Here is a 12,610-nt window from a genome sequence, read left to right as displayed (position 1 = left end):
CACAACTGAAGAATTCCAATATCGATGTTGAATTAATACACTTGTATACACAACTGAAGAATCCCAATATCGATGTTAAATTAATACACTTGTATACACAACTGAAGAATCCCAATATCGATGTTGAATTAATACACTTGTATACACAACTGAAGAATCCCAATATCGATGTTGAATTAATACACTTGTATACACAACTGAAGAATCCCAATATCGATGTTGAATTAATACACTTGTATACATAACTGAAGAATTCCAATATCGATGTTGAATTAATACACTTGTATACATAACTGAAGAATTCCAATATCGATGTTGAATTAATACACTTGTATACACAACTGAAGAATCCCAATATCGATGTTGAATTAATACACTTGTATACATAACTGAAGAATCCCAATATCGATGTTGAATTAATACACTTGTATACATAACTGAAGAATTCCAATATCGATGTTGAATTAATACACTTGTATACATAACTGAAGAATTCCAATATCGATGTTGAATTAATACACTTGTATACATAACTGAAGAATTCCAATATCGATGTTGAATTAATACACTTGTATACATAACTGAAGAATTCCAATATCGATGTTGAATTAATACACTTGTATACATAACTGAAGAATTCCAATATCGATGTTGAATTAATACACTTGTATACATAACTGAAGAATTCCAATATCGATGTTGAATTAATACACTTGTATACATAACTGAAGAGTTCCAATATCGATGTTGAATTAATACACTTGTACACATAACTGAAGAATTCCAATATCGATGTTGAATTAATACACTTGTACACATAACTGAAGAATTCCAATATCGATGTTGAATTAATACACTTGTATACATAACTGAAGAATTCCAATATCGATGTTGAATTAATACACTTGTATACATAACTGAAGAATCCCAATATCGATGTTGAATTAATACACTTGTATACATAACTGAAGAATTCCAATATCGATGTTGAATTAATACACTTGTATACATAACTGAAGAATTCCAATATCGATGTTGAATTAATACACTTGTATACATAACTGAAGAATCCCAATATCGATGTTAAATTAGTACAGTTGTATACATAACTGAAGAATCCCAATATCGATGTTGAATTAATACACTTGTATACATAACTGAAGAATTCCAATATCGATGTTGAATTAATACACTTGTATACACAACTGAAGAATCCCAATATCGATGTATAATTAATACACTTGTATACACAACTGAAGAATCCCAATATCGATGTATAATTAATACACTTGTATACATAACTGAAGAATTCCAATATCGATGTTGAATTAATACACTTGTATACATAACTGAAGAATTTCAATATCGATGTTGAATTAATACACTTGTATACATAACTGAAGAATTCCAATATCGATGTTGAACATAACTGAGGAATTCCAATATCGATGTTGAATTAATACACTTGTATACATAACTGAAGAATTCCAATATCGATGTTGAATTAATACACTTGTATACATAACTGAAGAATTCCAATATCGATGTTGAATTAATACACTTGTATACATAACTGAAGAATTCCAATATCGATGTTGAATTAATACACTTGTATACATAACTGAGGAATTCCAATATCGATGTTGAATTAATACACTTGTATACATAACTGAAGAATTCCAATATCGATGTTGAATTAATACACTTGTATACATAACTGAAGAATTCCAATATCGATTTTGAATTAATAAACTAGTAAAGTAAAATTAAATAAAAGGGACTTGGGATTATTTGAATATCAACGCCCGATGGTCATACGGTCTTCATGCTATACAATGAGATATGTTTAACGAATGTGGTGTGTTTATAGCGTTGTTATATTCGGTTTAATACTTTAAAAGAAACGTTTAGGAAATAATTCGTTGAAATTAATAGCCTCAGAAGTGTTGCGAATCAAAGTGTTTCCACCATTCCGATATCGTGTGAATGGATAATTGAGATTCATGAAGGAGCAGGAACTTTTGATAGCACAAAACACTCAACCTTAGTGCTAATTTCGAAAGGAGATTATTGATATATGTTTCTGAATGTTAGATACACATGTACACTGAAAATAATACGCAAACATATGACAAAAGAGAAGACGGAGTTCTGAGAAAAACATAGTAACAGACATCATGCTTATGTAAAGATAACTGTAAGAAATTGACGTGAGGGGGGTCTTTTAATGAACTTAATTTGGCATCAGTTAACCAGTGGTTCTGTTGATAAGCTCTGTGGCTGTAGAAGATACGCCACGAAGATAGCTCAGCAGCATGCATGTGAATGTGTGAACAATGAATTAATGAAAACCGTCTGTAACAGAAAATAGAATGGCGAATGTATTGTTAAGAGAATTTGAACAAATGTTAAGTTCTTGGGAGATAAATTTATGACAATCATAACTGGCAGAAATAATTGGAAAATACTAGCTATTTCTGGGAGTTCATCTATTTTTCTGTCCATAAGTATAAACAAGATTTAGAGACCTCATACGTCAGGGTGTTTGATAGAAAGTGGATCGCAAGTTGATGTGTGGGAAAATGAAGGTAACTATTATTTTGCAAGTAATTGAAAAATGGAGTTTGCGTAAAATGCAATGTAAATCGTTACCAATTACTTTAGCAAATTCCATGTGAGCAATTATATTATCTTGTTGATTTGAAAGGTAAAAGTCAAACTTCATGTATACTGATTCGTCTTGAATAAAAGAAAGTAATACTTGTTTTGAATGCATTGCATAATTTCGGACAAACAATGTTTGGGATATAAAACTTCAACGTTTAAAGATTGTTTTAAAGAAATATGTCGACACAAACAGATTATATATATATAATGGCATAAAACCATTTCTATATCGAACATACTAATACCAATTGACATCTACAAAATTTTCATTTGGATTATAATTTTTTTAAATCGTAGCAAATAATATTGCAAGAAAAAGACCTGAAATAAATTTATTGAATATTGAAAATAATAAGTGTTACGTAAGGTAATTTTATATTGTAAAGTGGTGTGTGTTATGAGTTGAAAAATGTTCATAAATTGATGTTTTGGCAACTGATAAAATCAGTTGTTGATACAAGGGTCTGTTATTTGCCTTTGATATAGGGATATAACTGACCATTATTGTTCATCAATTATTTAGAGAACGCATGCAGATTAGTAAGCTCTCTGTCTGAAAATATGGCTTTCCATATTGTTCAACGAGGATAACTGACCATTATTGTTCATGCAATATATAGAGAAATTAATTGTTACCGGTCTTAATGATATCAAAAGCATTCCTCAATGTCCTGATGCACGCTGATATGTGTGTAACTTGATTGCTGTTTTCCTTTTTCTCCTTTTGTTATTTCATTTTGAGTAATGTCTAAAAATATGTCTTTAATACAAAAAAAATCAGTAAAAAAGCGTATAATGTAACTATTTTTTGTTTTGATTGATTGTGTGTGTATATTCTATATTGTTCTTGTTGGTGACTCTTCACCCATGGCCACGAGGTTTAGAGGAGCGTCAGAAAATCGCTGTTTACCTCAAACTTCGACATGAGTAGCATGGAAGAAAAGGTCGACGAGTTAGCAAATCGATTGGACAGACTAACGAAAGCGTTCGAGGAAGCGCATAATCGTCCAGAATCTCAGTACGAGTACGCATCGGGTTTTACCCCACCCAGTCCTACCAACCAGTTAACTGCTAGTTTTCAAAAAGGTACCACCGGGTTAGCAACAGTGGACGTGAGTGCCATTGAGAGTGACTTTTTGCAAATAAAAACAGGTGTTGCTTCCAAACGTCTACCTAAAGAATTTTTAGTACCAGATTGCAAATCCTCAAAACGTGATTGTCAACACTTGTCAGCTGTCGTCAACAAATGTGCTCGGTACTCGGAGACAGCTCTTAAAGTTCTTTGGAGCATTGACAAACCCACGGAAGACACCTTAGCCACCATAAACACTATTTTATGTGCACAAATTCATTACCTGCAAGGTGAACAAGCCAATGTGTTTGTTCAGTCTAACTTTTCAAATGACACTGCCAAGATATTTCGATCTCTACAGGGTTCCAAGGGTACTGTTAGTGATGTCGCTATCGAAAACATAAAAACTGCTGCTTCGCTCGCATCGGTAAAAGTCCAACACGAACCGCCTGCTGGTAGAGGTTCCAATAACCTGCAACCAAGGTCATTCGGTCGTTTTCCATACCGTGGTCGGGGATCTGGACCAAACTACAATAACGTGTTCGACTCCTTTCAGGGACCAAGGAACTATCAGCCCAGATTTTTCAAGCGTAATGACAAGAAGGAGGAATCTACCGATAACTAGAAACTTTGACAGTTACATCATTATGCCATTACTGTTGCCATGTAACTATTTACATGTTTATTGATGATGTACATACAATACAGTGATAAACACAAAACTCAGATAACAATGACAATCATACAGTGTAGTGTTCTTAACAATTAACAGATGATTAACTAATTAAATCATAGACACATTTATTCACATTTCAAACAATGTATAGTAGTTACTGTATGATATTTCTTAATCGAATTGATGTTTTGTGTGTTTGATACATTGTGTACTACATATTTTAGTATATACTGTGCATTTGGGTATGTAACATTAGTTTAAGATTATGCAATTTCATGCCGGTTCCTTAAAGCATCACTTAGCTGCATGGCAAAATATAGGTGCCAGTGATTTTGTGTTAAACTGTATATCTGAAGGTGTTAAATTTTCATTTAAAAGAGAACCACCATCATTTTTTCGGTGCAATCATTCACTTACTTCTAGTCAAAATAAATTTGTTGACACAGAAATCCAATTGCTGTTGACATCAGGAGCTTTAAAGCATGTAAATTATGTACCCACATGTGTAAGTCCAGTAGGATGTGTGCCTAAAAAAGGTGGTAAATGGAGATTAATTACTGATTTAAGGGCCATAAATCAATATATAGAAGCCCCGAAATTTCAATATGAAGGCATTTCTTACCTGAAAAATATTGTAAAACCTAAGGACCAGTTTATTACATGGGACCTTAACTCAGGTTTTCATCATGTCAATATTCATCCCTCACTTCAATCATATTTAGGCATAAAATGGCGCAATAATTACTATGTTTGGACTGTTTTACCATTTGGCTTAAATGTAAGTCCATATTTCTTTACTAAAATAACACGTGTTGTAATCACATACTTGCGCAATCTTGGGTTACGTCTTGCATCATATGTAGATGATGGTTGCCTTGCTGCTCAATGTTGTGATATGAACTTTCAAAAATCACTACTTTTGAGTACATTAGATAATTTGGGGTTTGTTGTTAATAAGGAGAAAAGTTCGTTAACGCCTGAACCAACGAAATTGTTCCTTGGATTTATTTTGACCTCAAAAGGCAGCTCAGGATACCCAGAGATTTTAGTGCCAAAACACAAACTGAAAAAGCTAAGTCATGATTTATCACGGCTTCTTAAGAAAACTAAAATAGAGGCTAGAACTCTAGCAAAAATTGCTGGTGTATGTGTTTCTATGACTAGTGCTGTGCTACCTGGAAAACTTATGCTTAGAAGTGTTTATAGATTGTTAAAAACAAAAACTTCATGGTCAGATGTGTTATATTTGAATAATAGTGTTAAATCTGATTTGTTATGGTGGAAAACTTCAGTTCAACAATGGAACGGGACCGTTTTAATTCCTTCACCAGTGCAAGCTCAGATATTTACAGATGCATCCCACATAGCATGGGGTGGAGTGATGGACAATTGTTACGCCCAAGGATTTTGGCCCCCGAGTATAAGCCACAAGTCGTCCAACATCAGGGAACTACTAACAGTCAGATTAGTGCTGGAATCATTCATAGACAGAGTTGCAGACAAACATATTCAAATAGTGTCGGACAATATAACAACAGTAGCATACTTAAACCACCTCGGTGGGCCATGCATAGAACTCAACAAAATAGCGTCGGGAATTTGGGAACTTGCTCTAGAGCACAACGTTTTACTGTCGGCAAAGCACATCCAGGGCAAGTTGAATTGCATGCCGGACAAATTGTCACGCCTAAACCCACTTTACGAATGGCAGCTAAATCCAGCCCTGTTCTATCTCCTAGATACACTATGGGGCCCACACGACATAGATCGCTTTGCAACCATGGCAAATACACATCTTCCTGTTTACAACAGCCGTTTCCTGGATCCCTATACAACAGGAGTGGATGCTCTAGCCCAACAAGATTGGGGACACATGAACAATTTTGTAAATCCACCTTTTCGGTTATTAGAGCAGGTGGTGCAAGTACTTGTGCAACAACAAGCAGAGGCAACTGTAATTGCACCAGCATGGCGGGGTCACATGTGGTTTCACAAACTCAAAGCTCTTTCAGTGGTACCACCAATTCCACTTCCAAACAAAAGGCAGACATTCTTAAACGGTACAGTAGCCGAGCCGCTTCGAAACACAAACTGGAAAATATATGCATGGAGAGTGAGTGGCAAGAAAAATTACTAACTCAGGGATGGTCAGACAGAGCAGCTTTGCAAACTACACTCTGTCTCGCAGAAAGCACATTGGAACTTTACAATAGAATGCTTAAAAGGTTTTTAGATTTTTGTCACAATAACAATATTGAGGTCGGCAAGGTTCAACCACATCACTTAGCAGAGTTTTTATGTCAGACTGCTGATGGTTCTGATAGGCCTTCATCAATGTTGAAGTCATGTTGTGCTGCACTGTCCCATTTTTTCAACATTCGTTGTTTACCCAATTTTACACATGATAGGGACATAAAGTACCTTTGTGATGGACTTGTAAAAGCTGGAACTGTCGCGGTCAGGAAAAAGTCAAATGTTATACCTACAGAACCATTTAATATGTTATTTAGACAATTAGGCTGTAATACACAACTTAAGCTTAAGGACCTTAGGGAGAAAACCATTGTTCTACTTGCATTCACAGTTATGCTTAGGCCATCTGACATTGCCCCTAGGGGTGTTATTTTTGATAAAGATTCTAATTGTATTGAGAGAATGATTTTTAGTACAAGTCAGCTTCATTTTCAACAAGACGGTAGTGTAGTTATAGATTTTCATGGCATTAAGAATGACACAGATAGATCTGGTTTTTCTGTTACTGTACGTCCTACCACTGATAGTTTACTAGATCCTGTATGTGCATTACAGACTTACATTGAAAGAACTACTCAACAAAGAGAACTTTGTGTAGATAAACCTGTGTTCTTAACATTAACTAAACCATTCAGGGCGATTGACTCAAAAACTGTATCCAACATATTAAAAAGTGCCTTAAACCGTGTTGGTTTACAAGGTGAAGGATTCCGTCCAAAGGATTTCCGCCCAACTGGGGCTACTAAAGCGGTTGAAAGCCTTGAAGATCCCAAAAAGGTCATGCGGTTAGGGCGCTGGAAGACTGAAAGTGTGTTTTATGAACATTATGTACATTCAGTGCCTTCGGATACGATAAGTGACAATATACTCAAATAGAACATTCAAGAGACTTCGTTTTCATGGATATACCTAGAATCGATTGTATTTTTCGTGTGTATGATACTTTAAAGCATTCCTGGACACTCAGTATTATATTATGCAACAGTTGTTGTTTATAGTTTTGCATATTATTTTGTTTTTTACATTAACATTATAGATAACAAGCAGTTATTGTAAGTGCATTATCAGTTTAATGAGACTCTTTATTGACAATTTGTTTACTTTAACATCTCTCTAGGTGGCATATTATTGTAAAAGAGTTACATAATAAAATGTTCTAAGTGACGAAGGTTTTGTGATTTCTATCACTTAAATTCTGTTTTATATTTGTGTGATGTGACAATGAAATGTTTATGCTTAAGTCAAAAATAAATTTTCTCTTCTGTTCTGTTCCTAAGTATTGCTCATCAATTATTTACAAGAAATATTCAGATGATAGGTCTGGATGATATCGAACGAGTTTCAAATTCTTCACTGGTACAGCTATGGGGTAATTGACCGTTAATTGTTGTTGATTTTTCCATTATTTAGAGAAAGTCGTCCGATTTTTTTCATCTTTCTGCTGGATGAAATTTAAAACTTTCTGAATAGAATACTACATTGGAAAAAATAAAAAATAATTAGTTACACACATCAATGACTAGCTGTAATGTGAATTTACAATTTTACATAACATGAGATGAATTCAACTCACGTGTCTGATACAATAATAACTCCTGTATACCGATTTGAAAAAAACAACTTCTATTTATGAAATTAATCTAGTTTGGTCGTTAATGTACGAAAGTGTGGACAAAGTAATTAAAATATTATTGTCATCAATGTGATCTAACTGTTCACTGGTAATTAAACGTTATGAGTACAGTGTTAATAAACCAATCGGCATTATCCGTATATATGTATGTCAATAACATACATAACATGTTTATTATAATATCATTGGTACATTTTCTTTTTGTACCTCAAATACACTACATGTCCACAGTAAACAGATCGCAGGGAACAGTAGCGTTTCGGGCGTACCTTGGAAATTTGTAAACCGACTTAGTTAGGGATGTTGAGATGTAAACAGTTGACATTTATCTCTGTTGTGTCCTTGTAGTTTGACTGTTCATACATCCGAGTACAATAATATAATTTATATACTTAGAAAAAACGTTGTCTGGACGAATTAACTTATACCATTGAATGTCAAAACGGTCTATCAGCCTTCTGGTTTCATATACAAATAGCCTGTTTTGGGAAATCTTGACGAATGATACATTGTATCTCTTAATAACTTGCACACTTCACCCTTCATTAACCGAGTTTCGAATAGTTGGCAACATGTTGGCATCAACATGTTCTATTCAACATGCACCAAATTCCTGGATTAGTTCTAGACCTCCATTTATTCTCTCATTAAAGTCATGTCAGTGTTGGTGTTAGTATAAATGTTAAGATGTTTATTATATGGCTTACATATTGGTGTTTTTCCTTTGTCTTTCACTAGCAAATGCAAAAACATAACTAAAAAATGTTTTTGGTACATATAAAACCGTTTATATGCTGTATTTTTATGCATAATTTCTAATACTAATACTAATAGTAATGATCTTCTTTAACCTTGTTCGAAATTCTATCTATGTTTCTTGTGTGGGTTTATTATAATAATAATTATGGCACAAATATATTTATGTTCTGAAATGTGCATTTCGACAAATTCCTCACACACTAATGTAAATTTCACCTTAACAAACTATTTGCACAAAACTACTTAAACATCACAATTCGATATCAAAAGGCAAACATTTGGCATCTCTTTGTGTCTTGGAAAGTATTTAGCATCATCGCCTTGCTATGGTCAATTATTCAACCTAGGAGTTAAATCCGAATTTAGTTCCTCCAGTCTCATCAATATCCAATTTTTATCAATTCGTTCCTATATTTTCTTCATAGAATCTGCTAAAAATATGATGACTAAATAAGTAGGATGTCCATACAATATGGGTGAATAACTTAATCAAGTGATCTTCACCATAACATAGCGTGACGAGTGTTAGTCAGCTGAAACCCTTACCGAAAAATGCTCTGAATATTCAGAAAAAGAATCATAGAATGACGCCTTACTTTATTACCGTATGCCAGCTGTAAATTGCTTTCAACAATATTCTTCATCATCATTATTTATTACCCATCAATCATTTATCTGATAGAATGGTAACTAAAGCCTGTTTAAAAATAAATAATAAGATAATGATAGGCATCTGATATCAGTCAAATATGTAAAGTGGCTGACAAGCCAACGTTGATTGAAGCTGTAGATATCTCCAAAACCTGTGTGCTTTTGAAATTTGCATTTTTAATGTCAAGTAAATGGTAAGATATTTTTGAGATAATCATTTCGATGAAATAAGTTCCAATAAGTGAATACGAGAGGTAAAATACATGTAAAATATTTTGCAAGAAATAAAAACAAATAAATTAAGGACACCGATCTGTACAAAAGAAATACCGTTTTAACATACACCATGTACTGTTATTGAAGGTAATGGTACAATGTAACAAGTATCACGGATTGAGTCATCGTGACCACGAATATGGGCTATGTTATTAAGGGGCAATATGCCCTAGGCATGCTGGCCCGCTTCATTGAAAACAGGCATGGCTTGCGAAAATGAAATGCATGAAATTAAAACAGAGAAGACAGAAGGTTTAACAATGCAACTATCTCATTAATTTCATTTTTTCCCACTGAAGCAAATACTACGATGCGCCTTGGGATTAAATGTACTTCATAACATGAAATACTAACGTCATGCTTATGTGAAATTTCACCTCAATTAAATTTACCCGGAGTTATTGCAATGACCGTAATTTGGCATCAGGCAACAAGTGGTTTGGCTGATAAGCGTTAAGGCTGAGAAACTAAACACGACGCCGCGGAGATAGCGCAAATGCATACCTATGCTAATTACTCAGTGTGATCAATGAATAACCAATACTCCGTGTGATGAAAGGTTTGCAAAATAAGCATGAAAAGGCTACTGTCTTGAAAAGATAAATTGAACAAATGGTTTGTTTTTAGAGCGAAAATGATAATATTCATAATTTGCAGATAGAGTAGAGAAAACAAGCTTTTTTCTTGGAGTTTAATAAAATAAGTGGACATTAAAGCAGAAATATATGAGGTTTAAACAGGAAAATACTTCCAACAATATTTGAAGACATGTGAAGTGATATTTAAACTAAAGCGAGTAGATGTCAAGTTGATGTGTGGGAAAATATATGTTAACCTTATTTTCCAAGTAATTGGAACATGGAAATAGCGGAAATACGGCGTTATTTTCAAATGGTGCAATCAAAATATTGACAACATTCAAGATTATTTGGGACTTTGTGATAGTGAAACTACATTTTTAAAAAGGTATTATTTTCGAAAAAGAATTGTTTGGAAAACTGTTGAAATTTTAACTATTTTATTCAGCCGATAAGGAGAAATTATTTTCTTCAAAGAGTGTGCAACGTATTAGTCTGTTTAATATTTCGAAATTTAATGGTCGACTGATAAATTATGTTCAGTACATTATATAAATTATAAAAAACGGTCAAAATTTGAATGGATTTTGAAATTTATAAATGTGTTGCAAATTAGGGCGGATCGTGAAATATTGAATAAAGGAGATAGGCGTAAATTTGTCAAAACTGACGGACGATAAAATGAGCAAGTGATGTGATGTAGGTCAATGACCTAAGAAGGAGTGGCGTTATGTCTGTAGAGAGTCACTTGGACAAAGGAGGAGGTAGACATCGGAGCCCGAGGGCAGGGCTGGACAGTAGACACGCCCACGGTGCCAAGGATATTAACATGCTCATGCTCGGGAAACACGCGGTCGGAAAAACAGGTCTTAAATATTTTTGTTTTAATCTTGAACGTATTATAATGATGTGTCGCTTTACCAAATAATTCCCTTATCTACTGGAGATCCATTGGTGTGTTTGGAAAAACAACAGTTCTATTATTGTCGCATTATTACTTTTGAAAAAAACCTTATCTGAATCATATCTTATTTCACTAAAATTCCTCGTAAACATTAGTTATTAATATCTTTTTTAACACATAAAAACTGAGGATGTTCTAATACAGCAGTTATCAAATGTCCATTGTTCCAACCCAGTTTTGAGACTTTTTCAGATCATTAATTATTATTTATGTGTGTCTGAATTAAAGTCTAGCGTTCTGAAGAATGACGTGGTCAAGAAAAACAAATTATGGGCGTTTCAAGAAAATCTTATACGAGAAGTTATACGAATTTAAACCGTTACGGAGAGAAGTAAGCAGCTATAGCTGTCGGTTTGTAGTTAAACGACAGGTTTAGATCGAAACAAGAGAATGACTGAATTGGCAAAAAGTCTGGTTTGGTCCAAGTTAAAACAACAGTTTAATGATTGGCCAGTACAAATGCAATAATTACTTTCATCCAATAAAATCACTTATGGACAGATAACATCATGACATGTGTCTTGTTACAAATAACAATCATGAACAGACATCACTCAACCCAGTTTCAAATAGTTGCTATAATGTTTTCAAATGAACTAGAAAGACATTCCTAAATTGAAGATGCATAGCATGGCATGTGCGAGTACACTATTGAAAATAAATCATCAAAATATAAAAACGCTTAAACGCCGAAAGATGCAATATGGAAAGGTCTTCTAGGGATGTGATCATGAGGGAATGAAAAAAGTTTGCTTACGTGAACATTTCGACTGTAAGTTTTTTTTAAGAATAGAATGTGTTGTTTATAGTACGTTTATCATTGTATATGTCATTCAATCGCTTCGCTCGCTCAACTTCTAATACATATCAAGAGCCTTCCATTGTGCAAAGGGGATGGTGACAGACAAAGATCCGAAGTTTTATTTGTATTCAGTTAAGAGAAACGATTTTTTTCAGGAGTAAAACATACATCCTTAGCGACATATTTTGTGGTAATAAGATAAAAAAAATACGAAAGATTATTTCATCAGCTTTTGTATAAAAAATCATTAGCATTTTCTGTCGAAAAAATATGTTGCCA

The 12,610-nt window shown here is 33.8% G+C and overlaps 1 protein-coding gene across 5 annotated transcripts in view; it reads left to right on the top strand.

The window, feature by feature from the left end:
* LOC128239318 (ras-like protein family member 11A-like) overlaps nt 1-12,610 on the top strand; it is a 36,027-nt gene that overhangs the window by 14,286 nt on the left and 9,131 nt on the right. Inside the window, exon 1 of one of the 5 annotated variants that reach the window (XM_052955921.1) lies at nt 10,372-11,362. The exons of 2 other annotated variants lie outside the window; for them this stretch is intronic. In XM_052955921.1, coding sequence (XP_052811881.1) covers nt 11,296-11,362 — 67 coding nt within the window. In that variant the 5' untranslated portion in view covers nt 10,372-11,295. Of the gene's footprint in view, nt 1-10,371; nt 11,432-12,610 lie in introns of those variants that run through there. 2 more of the 5 variants (XM_052955917.1, XM_052955916.1) reach the window with 2 other exon arrangements.

This window comes from Mya arenaria, chromosome 6 (genome assembly GCF_026914265.1).
Source record: "Mya arenaria isolate MELC-2E11 chromosome 6, ASM2691426v1".
Classification (NCBI taxonomy): domain Eukaryota; kingdom Metazoa; phylum Mollusca; class Bivalvia; order Myida; family Myidae; genus Mya; species Mya arenaria.
The sequence above is the reverse complement of the archived record's forward strand: the minus strand, read 5'-3'. Positions and strand labels throughout refer to the sequence as shown.